Source organism: Panthera onca, chromosome A3, assembly GCF_046562875.1.
Source record: "Panthera onca isolate mPanOnc1 chromosome A3, mPanOnc1 haplotype 2, whole genome shotgun sequence".
NCBI classification, from domain to species: Eukaryota; Metazoa; Chordata; class Mammalia; order Carnivora; family Felidae; genus Panthera; species Panthera onca.
Genome location: NC_138341.1, coordinates 21,028,694 through 21,046,123, shown reverse-complemented (window position 1 = coordinate 21,046,123; position 17,430 = coordinate 21,028,694). Strand labels below are relative to the sequence as shown.

General features: G+C 41.4%; 2 protein-coding genes across 3 annotated transcripts in view; both read right to left on the bottom strand.

Annotated features, from left to right (window-relative positions):
* The window catches only part of DRC1 (dynein regulatory complex subunit 1), a 46,009-nt gene extending 38,664 nt beyond the window's left edge, over positions 1–7,345 (bottom strand). Inside the window, exon 1 of one of the 2 annotated variants that reach the window (XM_078444887.2) lies at positions 6,725–7,345. Coding sequence is in view for 1 of the 2 variants with exons in the window: in XM_060644952.3 (XP_060500935.1) it covers positions 3,020–3,171 (152 nt within the window). In the remaining variant the exon portion in view is untranslated. Of the gene's footprint in view, positions 1–3,019; positions 3,255–6,724 lie in introns of those variants that run through there. The other variant, XM_060644952.3, reaches the window with a different exon arrangement.
* A 118-nt stretch (positions 7,346–7,463) lies between these two features.
* The window catches only part of SELENOI (selenoprotein I), a 46,647-nt gene continuing 36,680 nt past the window's right edge, over positions 7,464–17,430 (bottom strand). Inside the window, exons 9-10 of the mRNA XM_060645024.3 lie at positions 16,919–17,101; positions 7,464–14,313 (exon numbers count right to left, since the gene is read on the bottom strand). Coding sequence (XP_060501007.1) covers positions 14,215–14,313; positions 16,919–17,101 — 282 coding nt within the window. The 3' untranslated portion in view covers positions 7,464–14,214. The remainder of the gene's footprint in view (positions 14,314–16,918; positions 17,102–17,430) is intronic.

The window sequence follows — 17,430 nt, the reverse complement described above, 5'->3', positions numbered from 1 at the left end:
AACAAGATCAGTGATAAAAACACTCTTTTCTGAAAAATCTTTTGTTGCTCTAAGTTCTAAACAATTTCTGCAGTTACTGTTGACTTTTAATAATATATGTGTAGGCTTCGATGTGTAGGCACCTTTCTATCTGTTATCCTTTAAATCAACAAGGAAGTTAATTCACAGAACATGGAGAAGGAGAATAGAGTTGGCCTGTGACAGCCATGCACGTAGCCGAGTTAGCTCAGTTCTGCCATTTATGTACAATCATTCTCTACATCTTGCGGAATTCTTTTGAAAACACTTGTGGAAACTTTTCTTCGTGTTTTTTTCTTCCTCCCCCTCTCCGCCGCCAAAAAAAAAAATACATTAACATAATTAAAAGGTATTGATCCATTACTATTTTCTTATTTCGTATTGCGAATTTTACTTTTATTTGTAGAATTATTTTGCTGGCCTGTTTATATTCATAGTTCAGTCAGAGAAAACGTTCACTGTCTGCTTTTCTTTCCAGGCTATTATTATTAGCTGTGTTATAAAAATTACCGGCTCCAGGTGTTAAATTAGGTGCACATCACTTATTTTCCACGAGCACCAACTGGCCCTTCTGTGTCGTCCTTATAAAATGAAGACAGCCCTTTGCCAGAGTTTCCTTTTCTATCCATTTCTAAATGCAGACCTTTCCTAGGGCGTGGCCTGAGCTCTCTTCTCATCTCTTTTTATCCTCTTTTCCAGTGTAATTTAATCCATTCCCATGGTTTTAAATACAATCATAATGCTACTGACTCTTTTAACTGACATCCCTAATCCAGAATCCTCTTCTGAGTTTAAGACCCACGTCCAACTGTCTAATGGACCTCTAGGTTTTAATGCCTTCCCCAAATCCAGCTTCACTTAATATGTCCAAAGCCAAACTCTTGATTTCCAAAACCTGCCTCACTTTCCCCATCACTGTCTTCATTATCTCAATAAAAGGCACTACCATCTACTTAGCCGTTCTTGTTTTTCCCCCGATCTCTGACCAGCATATCCAAAATCAGTAAATCCAGGAAATTTAAGCTCTAAAATATGTCTTGAGTAACATCCGCTTTCTCTCCAAACCCACTGCCACTAACTAGTCCAGACCAGCCATCCCTCACCTGGACCAATGCAACTGCTTCCCAACTGGTCTCCTTACTTGCACTTCTGGCTTCTCCAACTATTCCCTCAAAGAGCAACCAGAGTGACCTTAACATACTTAGAAATTTGAGAAATTCCCACATTAGTCCTTGACCTGTAAGAGTTATTATGGCAGGGAAGGACAAATGGACACCTCTACAACTGCACCTGAGTACATACGAACAATCAAAAACCAGAAAGGGGGGGGGTATGGTGGGGGTTAGTGTCACCCTTAGGGACCTCAAGGATGCAGGAGGGGTGGTCCCTATCAAGTCTCCATTTAAGTCATGGGTCTGGCCACTGCAAACACTGGATGGCTCTGAGAAAATGATTGTCAATACTGCAAGTTCACCCAAGTAGCAGCCCTGATTGCTGCTGCCACACAAGTGTGGTATCTTTGCTAGAGCAGATTAGAGTGGCCTTAGGTACATACAAGGTGGCCGCTGACCGGGCCAAATGTATTATTTTCTACCTCAATCGGGAAAAGGGATCAGGAAGTTCACATTTACATGGAATAGATAATAATGTATACTCATATAATCCTCACATTCACAGGGTCATGTTAATTCTAATCGCTGTCAAAATATAGTCTGAATAGATCAGGACCATCTAGATATCCCACAAAACATCACACGGATCCAATACATTCAGACTGGCAGGTGAGTCAAATATGACCCACCTGTTTTTGTAGGGCTCACAAGCAAAGAATGCATTTTACACTTTTTAATGGTTAAAGAAAAAGATCAGATGAATAGGCAGAGCACAAAGGACTTTTAGGGCATTGAAACTATTCTGTATGACATTATAATGGTAGATACTTGTCACTCCGTCTTTGTCCAAATCCACAGAACACCAAGAGTGAATTATAATGTAAACTATGAACACCGGGTAATGATGATGTGTCAATGCAAGTTCATCATTTGTAACAAAGGTACCACTCTGGTGGGGGATGTTGATAGTGGGACAGGCTGTGCGTGTGTGGAGGCAGAAGGTATATGGGAAATTCCTGTGCTTTCCATTCAATTTTGCTGTGAGCCTAAAATTTCTCTTAAAAAGTGAAGCTTACTAATGTAGAAAAGCAAGATCAAAATACTAAGAATGTTTTGTGACACATGAACATTACACGACATTCAAATTTCAGTGTCCATAAAGTTTTGTTGGAACACAGCCACAACACTCTGGGCCCCTCGTGTCCAATGGCCAGCAGACAAGAAGTCACCATGGTAGGGTAGCTGACCCAGAGCAGCAGGACAAGGTATAAGTGCTGTTAGGCAGTGAAGGTGTTCAGGAATTCAGAAGATTATGCAGGTGCCTCTTGGCACCCCCTTATGACAGCCCGCTGTGTCTGTGAACGGACAGGTGCAACAACCCTAGCCTGAGAAGGTCATGATTATCAGTCTCAGACCCTTCAGGAACGAGGGAACGAGGTTGTGTGTCACACAACCAGATAAGCCCCTGGGACCAACAGAAGTGACAGCTGAGGTCCACTCCAGAAACGCATGTGGAAGGCAGGCAGGTTGGGATGGAAGGAGGAAAGACCTCTGAGGGCAGGTCACGGACGGCCTGTGTCTTCAGTGTATTGCTCACAGTGCATGGCACAGCAGCGTCTCAATAAAAGGGCTGAAGGGACTATTATTTCCGTCTTTGACTTTACAGGTGTATCGAATGTCTTAATATCCCATACTTTGCTTGAACCCTCTGGAAGAAACTTTTCCTATTTCATCGAGAAACAAGTCCCGCTCACACGTGGGGCCCGCCGGCCCCTCCCCGCAGGACCTCCCGCCCCAGGAAGGCGCCCGCCTCGTCCCCGCCCTGCGACGCCGTCACCCCGGGCGCTCCGCTGCGGACCCGCCCGGACCCGCCCGGACCCCCGGCTCACCGCCTCCGGGCTTCCAGGCGCGCCGCGATGCGGAGACGCCGGGCCTGGATCCGCTCCTGAGGGTTGTCGGAGTGTATGGACGGCCCGAGAATCGGGGTGGACGAGTGTTCCTCCTCCTTCTCCAGGGCCCCCAAGGGCCCCGGCGGATTCATGGCAGGTGCCTCCCGCCGCAGGCAGCTGCCTAAGGAACACCGCGAGACCACCGCCCGGTTGCCAGCAACAAGCCGTTGCCAGGGTGCAGTCACCTGACCCGCAGCTGGAGTGCGCGCGCAGGCCTCCTCAGGCTCCGCCTACCGGCATCCAGAACGTGGTGCCAGTTGGTGGTTTTTATCCTGGAGATAATGCGCCTGAGGCTCTACCTTGGAGGGGTGAAAATTACATCACTCAGCCCTGTACAAATAGCGCCTAGCGTAACACCTAATGTGTAGTAAGTGCTCAACCAGTGTTTGCTGAATGACAGGTACACAGATGTATCTGTATGCTCACTGCAGTTATTATATTAAAAAACTGGCATGACCCCAAAGTCCATCCATCAGTAAGGGAACTGATCCAGCTTTCATTGGATAGAAGCCAATGCAGCCACCAAGAATGGGGCTGACCTAGAAAGGCATAAAGCTGTATTACATGAGGGAGAGATGCAGCCCAGTATATGGAATGTGATCTAAATTTTACTTGAAATATATATAGTACCGACAGGAGAAAAGTGAACACAAAGCAGGGCCAATATCAAGTTACTGCCTGTGTTCTCTTCTAGGATCTTTATGGTTTCAGTTCTCACATTTAGGTCTTTAGTCCAGTTTGAATTTATTTTTGTGTGTGGTGCAAGAAAGTGGTCCAGTTACCTTCTTTTGCGTGTTGCTGTCCAGTTTTCCAACATCATTTGTTGAAGAGACTTTTTCCCATTGAGTATTCTTTACTGCTTTGTAGAAGATTAATTGACCATCTAGTTCTGGGTTCATTTCTGGGTTTTCTATTCTGTTCCATTGATCTATTTGTCTATTTTCATGCCAGTACCATAGTGTTTTGATGACTACAGCTCTGTAATATAACTTGAAGTCCAGAATTGTGATGCCTCCAGCTTTGCTTTTCTTTTTCAAGGTTGCTTTGTCTACTCGGGGCCTTTTGTGGTTCCATACAAATTTTAGGATTGCTTGTTCTTGCTCTGTGAAAAATGCTGTTGGTATTCGGATAGGGATTGCATTAAACGTGTAGATTGCTTTGGGTAGTATAGACATTTTAACAATCTTTGTTCTTCCTATCCAGGAGCATGGAATGTCTTTGTGTTACAGTTTTCAGAGTATAGGTCTTTCTCCTCTTTGGTTTATGTCTAGGTAACTTACTGGTTTTGGTGCAACTGTAAATGGGATTGATTCCTCAATTTTTCTTTCTGCTGCTTCATTATTGGTATACAGAAATGCAACAGATTTCTATACATTGATTTTGTATCCTATGTGTTGTATGCAAGTGTTGAATCACTGTATTGTACATCTGAAACTAATATTACACTGTATGTTAACCAGCTGGAATTTAAATTAAAAATTAAAAAAAAACCGGATACATGCACCCCAATGTTCATACATTTTCTACAATAGCCAAATTATGGAAACAGCCCAAGTGTCCATCAACTGATGAATGGAAAAAGAAGATGTGGTATATATACAATGGATTATTACGCAGCCATAAAAGTAATGAAACCTTGCCACTTGCAACGATATGGATAGAGTATTATGTTAAGCAAAATAAGTCAGAAAGACAAATATCATATGATTTCTCTCATATGTGGAATTTAAGAAACAAAACAAACAAGCAAAGTGGGGGGGGGGGGGGGGGAACCAAGAAGTAGACTCTTAACTATATAGAGAACAAATAGATGGTTACCAGAGGGGAGGTGGGGGGAGGGGGTGGTTAATAGGTGATGGGGATTAAGGAGTGTACTTGTTGTAATGATCACCGGGCATTATATGCAAGTTTTGAATCACTGTATCGTACACTGCATGTTAACTAATTGGAATTCAAATAAAAACATGGGGGGGGGGGGGGGAGGGGGATAAAGAATTAAAATGTATATTTTCCCAAATATACAGTGCTTTCATAAAGCTTTCGATTTGGCAAGAAAAGAAAAAGAACACAAAGTAGTGGGTATCTCTGGGGGCTGGGTCCACAGGTGGTTTTAACTTTCTATTCTAAACAAAAAGTTTACAGAGGCACCTGGGTGGCTTAGTTGGTTGAACCTTCAACTCTTAGTTTCAGCTCAGGTCATGGTCTCGCGGGTTTGGAAGTTTGAGCCCCACATCCCTCTCTGCACTGACAGTGTGGAGCCTGCTTGGGATTCTCTCTCCCCCTCCCTCTCTGCCCCTTCCCTGCTTACTCTGTCTCTCTTGAAATAAACTCAAAAAAAATTTTTTTTAATTAAAAAAAGTTTACAAATAACAAATCACTTTTGACATAATAAAACAGTTGTTGTGTTGTTGTCTTTAAAGGGTCGTAACAGGAGATCCTGAAGAGACTGCAGCAGGCCAATGTCACGGGTGAGAGGGATGTGGGGGAGGGTTGTAGGTGATGTCTGCCGTGATGACTCACAAGCATCCAGAGTCTGGTCCGCATTGGTAGGCACTACTCCAAAAGCAGAGCTGATTTGAGAATGGACTTACACTAATGAGCTCATGAAAGAAAAAAAGGATACCCTAATTCGAGCAGGACACTGCAACTGACATACAAAGCTTGTTTATTTATGGCTTGAGACCAGCATATGTCTGTGGCTGATCTACAAATGGAATCCAACTATAACTGGCAAGTTTCTTGATGCTGTGCGATTGGCTGTAATGAACTCAAGGGCCCACAGTGGGTATAACTTGCCACAAAGACTAGGTAGGTCAAGTCCTTTCACCCCCATCCCTGGGTAAGTTTGGGGTAATACATGCAAACCCTTCTGGCTAATATGGGCTTCCTTTGCCAGGCTACAGGCTGGCCATCTACCTTCAACGTACAGTCTTTTTCCAGACTAGATTTAAGTATACCAAGTCCAGTCACATACTTAATTCCACATCCATAAAATTACACCAGATCGCCTCAATTGGGGTTTGGGGATTCATCAGACATTTACATAATTTCTTGGCTTATTCTTGTCTCCCAATTTGTGTGAATTTTACTACGATTCTCAGCAGGCAATCTTACTTTATTCATTTCAAGTTATTTTTAGAACTGCCTCACCATCATCATGTACTGACAACAAAAGGTACAAAAAGGAAAGAAGGGAAGTCATGAGTAGGTCATCAGGCTTAGGGAAAAGTTCAGAGGCAAAAAAAGTAGAGAACTAGATGTTAGTAGAAACTGAGCACCTACCTCAGACCACCCACCCACTGTGCCAAATACCTCCGTGCATCATTCACAGCACATGTGCATGATCACAGTAATGTTACTAATCCCATTTTACAAGCAAAGAATTGGAGGCTTAGAAAAAGTAAGTAACTTGCCCTGGGCCAAAGCTTGCCCAGCTGAACATGACTAAGAAACAGTCATGGCATTAAAAGTTTGGGAGGTCTTGAGAAACTTTCAGAATGAAAGCAAAAAGACAAGTGGAAGGAGCAGATACCAAGTTTTCCTTAAGGAAATTTGGGAGCAAGGAAAAAAGATGCAAAGTAGGAAGAAAAGCAAAGACACTTTGGAGGCGCAGGGTCTAAGCCTGGACGGACCCAAGCTGCTTACCTGGTGCGTGCCTGCTATGTGTCAGGTACCTGCTAGGTGTTCGAGGTTTGCGAACAGAAGGGCAGGAGGAACTGCTGGGGCGACCGAGAGGCTGGGTGGCGCAAGGGATTAAAAGCACACCGCTGGAGAGGCAGCCCCGGGGCAAAATAGGGGGCATCTTCCCCTCACCTTCTTCAAAGCCTGTTAGAGACAAAAACTTTAAATGCCTGCTGCCAGAGCTGGGAACCACTTCCGATGTAAAAGATAGGAAATATTCTCAGAAGCAATGTTAGAAAATAGGAGTTTTTAAAATAAAAGCTTGTGATTTATAAGCTGAACTAAAGTTTGGGTGTACTAAGTGTATGTCATTAGATTCTTGTGGAATTAGCCTGGGAAATTAATACCATACGTTTTTCTGTGAGAAAATGTGTTTAAGACAACCACCTTCCCAACTAATTGAAGTGTGACCCGGTTATTATTATACACTGCCCAGCACCCAGTTCTGGGGCAGTCAAGAGCAGGACACTACGAACAGCTGTTACTGCCACCTGCCTGGTACTCGGCTTTCTGAAACAAGTCACAGGGTTGTAGAACACCCAGGAGCAAGCAGGCGGATCACTCTTTAAACACACAAAACAAAAAACCTTGCACTATGCTGCTCTAAAGTAATCAGTGATTCTGAGACAGCATCCTTCTCCCTCAGAGCACCCTCCCCTCTTGCATCTACCAAGGAAAAATAAAGAAGACAATCTGAAAACAGTTAAAAGGATTTAAAAATTATTTACTCTTTACTTTTATTACAATAAATATTTATCAATAATAGAATGAAACAATTTTAAATTAAAACCTACTGCATTACTTTTGGGGTTCACAGCAGCAGAAATAAACATAAATCCAGTTCAGAAGGCAAGGCTTCCAGAATCCACTGGCAAGAAACAGTCAGGTCTTGATTATCGATCGGGGCCAGCAATGGGGAACAGTAACACCAACGATGCAAAAGTAACAGTGATAGGATCTATTTGTGGACCAAACTGTCTACGACTTCACAACACTGCAGATAAGGAACTTTTAAGCGAGTTGTAAAGCCCCATTTCTGCAAGAGCTAGATCTCTTCCCCCCCTCGAGCTCTTGAGCACAACAACTGCTCCCAGAGCTGCCTTCTGGCCAGGGATGGGCCCCACCACCATTCAGAGCCAGAAGACTCAAACCCGATGGAAGCAGCCGTCTTCAAAAACTGTCTTTCTGGCTCACAATCCCTGGTGGAAGGGAAACAGAAAGAGACGTATTTCACACGGGCCTTCCGTGGGGATTGAGATGAACTGCAAGTAGGAACGACTGTGGCTCTAGAGGAGGAAGAGGCTTCAGAGTTAGGGGCTACGTGCCGATTAGGTCAACAGGAAGAGACAATCTAACGAGGGTGTACCATTTTTGCAGATAATCAAGAGCACACTGCATGTATATATGAATATATCATACATAGATATGCAGAAAACCTATGTGTACATATCAAATACGTATACACACACACACCACACATAACCAGATAAATGCTACATTATTTACCACGAACACAGCAAGTTCTAGACAGACCCATTATGAATATGCTCCATTCAACTACCTGAAAGAGGAAACGAAAGACTTTGTGTTCCCCTTTATCTCACTGACACACTCTGCTTGTGGCACACACGTCCCAGTTGCGTAAGTGGTGTTGCTAATAGGTACCTGAGAAGGCACGGAGTCGTCCTTGTTTCAGAATACCACACACAGCAAACTGCAACGGGTCCGAGCCACACAAGGTACTAACTGATTCGGCAGGATGCCTGCCACCTGTCCTTAGTCACAGGGCACGAAGCCTTACGCAGAAAAGTAGCCATTTCTCTTCCTACAGGTGGCTACAAATTTAACCTGTTTTGTCCTACGGGAGGGGAAGGGGACGAGGTAGGGGTCAGGGAGTCTGTACCTGGGCGGTAACTCACTGCTTCCCCACTACCCAGAGGAAATGCTACTTTCATAAAACAACTAAAATTTGGAGTGTAACACTGAAGTCTGCTTTCTTGGCACGTTTTGGAACGAGCATGTCATTACATGTAGCTGGGTGTTTGTCTCCCGAAAGCTGACTCATTTCGTTTAAGTTATCTAAACAAAATAACCTACAATGTTAATACTGTGGGCAGTTTCAATCAGCAGTTGTTAAAGTCTGATGCTGAATGATACCAGTAATTCACACAGATGTAAAATGCAACATTCATAGATCTTGTGAAATGAACATCCCTCTGGTAATGAGTTAGTAATATCAAGTACTAACTAAATGTGTTCCACGTAAGGTCAAGAACTTACTCCTTAGAATTAAAAAGTGCTCGTCAAGAATAAAAGAATCTTGGGATCATGGCGAGTTGTGTATGTTTTAATAAAAAAACAAAATCAATTCCAAATTTTAATGGTTAACCCATAGAAACTGCTCAAGAGAAGACTTTAGCCAAAGAGCCATAAAGCATCCCCAGCAGTTAGCCAATCCTGGTATCTTTAATACTGACTTTAAGTTCCATGTAGCATTAGGTACTCTAAGGCCATGATCCAATTCACAAGCTTTAAAAACAGCACCACTTTGGTTTAGCCTACCTTTCTACAAATGATTCTGTGAAGAGTAAGACAATGTGAATGGACCACACAATCCTTCTGTTAGGTCCATATGGACTTTCTTATAGGGATAAGCCCTTGTTAAGATATTCTAAAATCAGTCCACGTGCCACTTTCCAATTCTGGGAACCCGGCCTTTCTGACCGAATGCAACACAGTCTCCTCACTCCGGCCACCTGTGAGAAGGCTACAGATGGCAGAACATTTTCTGCTTCCCTAAATATTAGCTCATTGAAGATCTCTCTGTCTTAAGAGCAGGTCCCCGCTTAAAAACAAACCAGAAAAATCCGCTAGATTACTATCTCTCGCATATTTGTTTATTGAAGAGCAAAGCGTAGTACTAGCATGTGGGTTAGAAAGTAAGGTTACGTTTATTTTGCACTGTGGAAGCCCTGCAACGAATCAGCCAGCAGATTCCACTCCCATGGCTTCACACGAGGAAGAAGGTACATGTCGCCACTCTCTCTGGAAAAGCTCGACAACCAGGATTTACCAGAAACCCTAGTGTAACTGCTTGCCAATGCCAGTCATCTGGGCCACTGTCAAAGACGGAAAGTAAACTACGCAAGTCACATGGGTCACAAAATTAATAAAAGAAAAACCAGAAATTTACTTAAGCTTCCTAAGACATAGAGAGCATCACACATTCAAGTTTCACGGTGATTAGTTTAACACCATTTGCCTGTTAAAACTGTCACTTAAAATATACATGTCAAAGTGCTTCAAATGCAGCATACTAATTAAAATTCCTCTTGGAAGGTTCCAGTACCGGCAGCTAATTTAGGAAGGTTATTCACCCACAGGGTGTTCAAGAAAGGGCATGCTGCCTTACAAAGACACTTGAGAAGAAAAAGAAAATTCTAACTGGACTTCACAAATCTCCCACAGAGTGCTCAACCAAGTCCAGAACTGCTAAAGGCCACTCTGAACATAGGAATCAACGCAACCAAAGATTTCTGTATTTATTTTTGGCCTTTCTGGGGACCCACAGCCAAAAGTTCTAGCCCATCGGCTTCATTCTGTTGCCTCCAGCACATTCCCAGTCCTAGACCAGCAAAGAGATCTAAGGCAATCAAGGAGATTGGAATGTGGCAATATCTAGGTGCTACAGAGCAAGTTGGCGCCTCTGTCCTCGGTGGTGGCAAGTTCAAAGGAAGCCCAGAAGAAGAATGAAAGGAAGAGTCACACACAGGCTTCTAGTTAGAATGGAAAGGGGAAATGGAGCCTTTGACTCAAACACCTTCAGTTTACCTTTTTATTTTCCACAGGTGATAGAATCAAAGTCTACTTTGGCAAGCAAGGTACATTCCAAAGGTTTTTCAACGGACTACAAAATAAATTCTTGGAAAACTGAGCATTTAGGAAACCTCCAAATTCACATTTGAATTTGAAATTAGTGGCGGAATGACGATTCAAATTGAAATGTGAGAAGTTTAAATTCTGTATTGCACTAGGATCACTGGGCACTAAGGTGACCCCTTTTTCTCCTTAAAGTGGACCCGATGCCTGCTTTTTCTCTTACATGTTCCCCCAGAGCCCAGACTCCGGGTCATGATCAATACTCTTTTGGTACCTACTTAGAATGTGGGCAACCCTAGACGTACACTCCTCTTCCCCAAACCTCTACTAAAATAAGTGACATGTTGGTAGTAGCACAAGTACATTCTAGACTAATCAGCACGGAGCTTTTTTAAAATTAGAATTAAGAGCATTTTAAGCATGGTGCGATTCAAATGCCAAGGACGATTTTGCTGTTTGTGTATTACGCGGTTGTGTGCATCGGTTGTGTGCGAATGGAGGAGCGCTGCTGTAACCCGTGACAATTTTAAACTGTGCGATGCACTGACGGTCACGAATGTTAGTAAAGGACTGGGAAAGACGGCAATAACATACTCTAGTCAGGTAAAGATTTTTCTATCCCATGCCCCCCTCAAATGTGGGGGAATTAATTTCTGTCAAGCACCGAAGAGCACGTTTCATACCATAACCGGACAAGAAACTTCTCACAGGTCTGGGTAACTCTGGTCCGCAGAGACACAAAGGAAACCTCCGGCCTGGCTAAGGCACTCTACTCTGAAATGGACAGAAAACATGCATGTGTGGCCAACCACGCCATTGCTCCCCTAAAGGCAGCTCAGCGTATGCTGGGAGAAAGGCTGGGGTGGTCCACTCACCCCCAAAATATCATGCAGAAGCCTGAAAGATCTTGTATATTTATATTTATACTTTGGAAATGTGGTGGTAATTGGCAAGACACAAATGCTCAGAGCTATTTGTAATGAAGTCCTGCTTCAGCTGCTGTATCACTACGTAACAAATGGGGCTTTTGAGATGCACTTCAAGATGGCAGACGAAACCAAGAAAACGTCAGCAGTATACCAACGATGCACAAGTCCACAGTATTCTGAAACAGTTACTCAGTTTCACTTTTATCTTGCTGACGGCCACCTTTCTTTCATCTAACGGTGCCAATGAAACTATGGCATAATTCTTTACCACTGTAGGGAAATATACAGTACAGGCACAAATAATTTCAAATAAACTTAATGCAGTAGAAAAAGAACAGAAACACACTTTGAGGTAAAACAGCCCCAGAAGTACAGGACACGACCCCATGCCAGAAAGGGTGTGTGTGTGTGTGTGTGTGTGTGTGTGTGTGTGTGTGTGTGTAACTATACTGTACAAGGTGAAGAAAGCCTGTGGTCCAAATTTGTCATTTAATAAATATTTATCAGTTCTTTCCTTATATAATACAGATTACTCTCATTCTGTGTACAAGGTCAACAAAATAGTAAAATGATTAGCTCAGAAACCTTTGAATGAAGCTTTGTTCCCGGCCCAAAATAACACTTGATCCAGTTCAATTTTGCAGATGACAAAGAACAAGGTATACAAAAAATAGAGTTACCGTTACTTAATTCATTCATCCTCTGACCTCCATGATGGCAAGTTACTAACAAACATGGAATCACTACCCACATTTTCCTGCATCAATTTCTCACCTATTTTCAGTCTCAGAAAAAGTCACCAGATATACCTCAACCTTTACAAGCCGTTTTTAAAAATGAGTACAGAACCATGAGTTAGCTCCTTGACTCCTCATTTCTAATAAACTGGATGACAATGATTAGAATTTACAAATTTAAAAACTGAAATATCAATTATAGTTATTTTTACAAAGCAGCAGACTGAAATTTAAAAAGGAATACATTACAATTAAATTTAACGATGGTCACATTCATAGATAAATAATGGTAAAGAATTTAATTACATATCAACACAGTGGTGCCAGTTTTATCCAAGTGCAATCCATCCAAAAAAAAAAAGGGTTTAAGATACACTCTTCATTCAAGCACAAACTTCATTCAGTGGAAAATAAAGGAAAATCAGCAAGTAAATTTCACCACCACCAAACTACACGGAGACAAAGTCAAGAAGAAAGTCATGAGAAGGTGTCATCTAAAAAACAACCACATTGAAGTCAAAGGGATTTTTACCCCTGTCAGTAAACCTCAAAAATTATTCCAAGTCATTTTAAAGAGAGTAGATACTAAGTAAGGCATATATCTCAAAAGTTTTCTTCAACTGGGGAAGTGGAGAAGAGGGCAAGTTGGGGAAGAAAGAATTTCTACTTCCTTATCCTGTATGAAATAAAAACACAGCACTCTCTCCTCCACAAAAAAGAGACAGGACGGATGAATGGAAGAACAAATTGAATCAGGAAACTAATTTCAGAGTGAGGTTCATAGCAGTAATTCATAGGGAGGTTCGTGAGATTCCTAACTCCAAGGTAAATTTCTCTTATAAGGAAGTTTATCTGTGTTCCTTACGAGTAATTATCACAGGACTGGGACTGTCACATGCATTCATATAATCATAGTTCGCAGGCACCAAATCTCACCAACTTGCCGCTGAGGGGGAAAATACATTTAAACGATGAACCATGTTAATGTGTGAGCTACAATTATGATCCATTCTCTACTAAGTCTCAATAGAATATTTCTCTTTAAAAGAAAATTAAACCGGGGGCACCCGGGTGGTGCAGTCGGTTAAGCGTCTGACTCTTGATCTCAGCTCAGGTCATGATCTTGGCAGTTAGTGAGTTCAAGCCCCGCATCAGGCTCTGCGCTGATTGCATGGAGCCTGCTTGGGATTCTGTCTCTCCTTCTCTCTGCCCCTCCTCCACTTGTGCTCTCTTTCTCTCCTCTCCAACTAGGTAAATAAACTTAAAAAAATTTTTTTTAATTAAATTAAATTAAACCATTTGTCAAGATCTGTTCCCAAGAAAGAGAGCCAGAATACTAGAGAATCTAAATATATATATTAGCTCTCTTAGCACATGAGGACAAAAGGCATTTCCATGGGAAAGAGAAATGAGTATTTGGCAACTGTATATTGTTCTGTAATCATTTGGCATCTCTGGCTAACAGTAACTTGCTCTTATCTTTTCCCCATATTAGATTTGGGCTATTGATAACTTCCATAGCAAAAGACCTACTACTGAAACAGTATCAAATATGAAAACATTTTGTGGTTTTCTTAATGTTATCAGTGTTCCTAAACCAATCTTGGGGCTCTAAAAATAAAAACAAAGCATCTTTAACTCTGTACGAACCAAAACATCATGGACTCATGAAGCTAACATCACTAGAAACATTTTGCTGGTCTAAAGTACATTATGCCTAACCAAAATGCCACACAGTTTTATAAAAAGTAAGTTGGGAATTAGTAGGTCCAAAATTTCGTAAATTCAGATCATTTGTCCAAGTACTATACACACTGAGTTCCCGTGTCTGTTAAGCAGATCAGTTTAGTTCAATGGTGATGGATGAAATATTTACAAGCATCTTATTTACAGTACTTCCTTCTGTAGATTACAGGCCAATACTCTTTTCTTCCGTTCCTAGTCAATCCGAGTTTGGTTTCCTCAATGAGAAGGGATAAATCTGAAAATGGTTGCTCAGCTGCTTTACCTATATAGAAAACCAGAACATGAGACAGTAACAAACACATTCCTAATTATTTTTAAAAAGCACACAAAATTCACCCACTGGAGACAATTTACCGACTGTAACAGCAAAACTCAGCAGAAATAATGAAGAGGCTTTTGTGGACTAGGATAGCTACTGAGCTAGAGGGCTATAGAATTCTACAGAATACTAGAACTACCCTGGGAAAGTTAGGACTTAACATGGGTCTGCCTAACTCCCAAATCTAGAATTTCTTCCAGAGCCCTCCAGACCACCCAGATTCACACCCAAATCTACTGGGTTAGTTGACACAATAATATCTAGTAGGTCAAATATTTACATATATAGACTCTCTATTCAACTGCTTACAGCATTTCTAGATAATCATTCCTAATCCTGATGAAACAGTATAAAAGCAGATCTCTACATTTTAGGTTAGGGTATCCCTAGTGGGCAGGCAAGACCTTGGTTATGTGTCAGTTACCAAAGTTCTAGTTCTGTTGCTGTCATTTATATTTCAATAGTTCAAATGAATGTTCTGTGTAGCTTTCAAGTTTCACCTTCTGGTCAGAAGTTGCAAAACGTGGCAAGAGAGCACAAAGACCGACAAAAAAGATATTCCTAGAATTTTTTTCAATTACTTTGATTTATTTTCCAGATTTTTAACAGTGAAAATATACTGCCTTCGTAATTTAACGAAAAAGGTTTTTTGGTTTGGTTCGGTATATGTATGGTTTCAAAGATATGCTTCTGAAGGGTTGTAAAAAATTAGAACAAGTATAAAAGACATTTACAACTATATTCTACTTCATGCATGTGAAATATAAAAGCCTAAGAGTGTTGACATAAAGCATTTATGTTAAGTATGCATAAATAAAAACATAAATGATTATGTCCTCATGTCACAATCCATAGTTATCGTGGATTTTTTTCATCTACTTTGTTCTAACAAATGTAGGCTGCTTTGGGGAGAACACTAAGGGAAGAAACCTAAGTTTAGCAACATATACAAGGTAAAAGGCATGACAGGTGTGCTCATTTAAAAAAATTTTTTTAATGTTTATTTTGAAGGAGAGACAGAGCGTTGAGTGGGGGAGGGGCAGAGAGAGAGAGACACACACACACACACACAGAATCCCAAGCAGGCTCCAGACTCTGAGCTGTCAGCACAGAGCCCGACGCAGGGCTCAAACTCACGAACCACAAGATCGTGACCTGAGCTGAAGTCAGACATGTAGCCGACCAAGCCACCCAGGTGCCCCTAGGTGCGCTCATTTTAAAATATTATGACAGAAGACATGTGTCTCAAACTGAGTCACGGTAGAGTTCCTTTCAAAACAAGCATACCAAATAGAAGCAGTATTTTAAGAGCCATAAAAACATGAATACCCTTTTACATAACCTCATTGCTATGAAATTATCCTCAGAAAATAAAGAAAAATATATTACTCCAGATTGTTATTTTTGTTGTTGTTGTTATTCCAACCTTATTTGTAATGGTGAAAATGTGGAAACAACCTAGATGATTAAAATAACTGGATCATAATTAAGTAAACTGGGTAATTATTAAGTAATCTCCTTGCTGGAATACTGTACAATTAAAAACCATAATTATAAGACCATGCTAAAATACATGATTAGAAAAGAATGTTAAAGTGTGAGGAAAAGAAAATAAATTGCATGGCTCTGATTTTCATTTTATTATATCTACCTTAGTCCATTTGCCCTGAAACTAGTCTCTTTTTAGAAGAGAATATTAAGGTTTGCAAAATACTTCTTAAATCCATTCTCTTCTATAATTCTCCTGATAAAAACTCCCCTAAAGCTAAAGAAGCAAGTATACAGGGGCACCCGGGGGGGCTCACTCGGTTGCACATCCGATTCTTGACTTCAGCTCAGGTCATGATCTCACCGTCTGAGTTTGAGCTCCATGTCAGGATTAGGATTCTCTCTCTCTCCTTCGCTCTGCCCCTTCCCTGTTCACACTCTCTGTCTGTCTCTGTCTCTCAAAATAAATAAATAGGGGCGCCTGGGTGGCTCAGTCGGTTAAGCGTCTGACTTCGGCTCAGGTCATGATCTCATGGTTTACGAGTTCGAGCCCCACATCGGGCTCTGTGCTGACAGTGCAGAGCCTGGAACCTGCTTTGGATTCTGTGTCTCCCTCTCTCCCTGCCCCTCCCCATTTGTGCTCTGTCTCTGTCTCTCTCTGTCTCTCAAAATTAAATAAACATTAAAAATAAATAAAATTTTTTAAAAAGTATAGAAATAGATAATCAACAAATGGGATTACTTGGTCTCATATAACTAAAAGCACACAAGAGCTTACAATTCCATTCACCAAGAAAACAGTTCACATTTGTACCTAAAAAAAAAAAAAGAACTCCTCATAATAACTATTGAGTTTTAAAGTTATTTGTAGTTACTGTAACATACTCATCAGAGAAACAATATCTGATATTATGTACCTGGATATTATCCAATATTTATAGGGACTATCCCAATTCTTCCAGCTACTTTCATAAGCAACTTTCTTTTGAAATTTTTCCTTCGCCACTTTTCTACTACTTACAAGAACCAAATAGAACCAATTTTGCTCTAGATGACTCACCACTCGTACTCCATAATGGATGTGGGCCAGAGTGAAAACAGCTGTTAAGGTATACAGGAGAATGCTCTCAACGTAGGAGGCTACTCCTAAGTTTACCACCAGGACAACCAAGAAAAGAGGAACCAGCAACCAATTCAAAGTTGGGCACCGAGTACTGCTCATTTGACAAACAATCAGCTGACACTTGAAGTTAGGGAAAAGGAAAAAAAAAAAAAAAAAAGAATGAAAATTTAATTAGCAAAGCACTTCATTTTCTTAAAATATAATTTATTGTCAAATTGGCTTCCATGCAACACTCAGTGCTCATCCCAACAAGTGCCCTCCTCAATGCCCATCACCCACTTTCCCCTCTACCCCAACCCCCATCAACCCTCAGTTTGTTCTCTGTATTTAAGAGTCTCTTATGGTTTGCCTCCTTCCCTCTCTGTAACTTTTTTTCCCCCTGCCACTCCCCCATGGTCTTCTGTTAAGTTTCTCAAGATCCACATATGAGTGAAAACATATGGTATTCG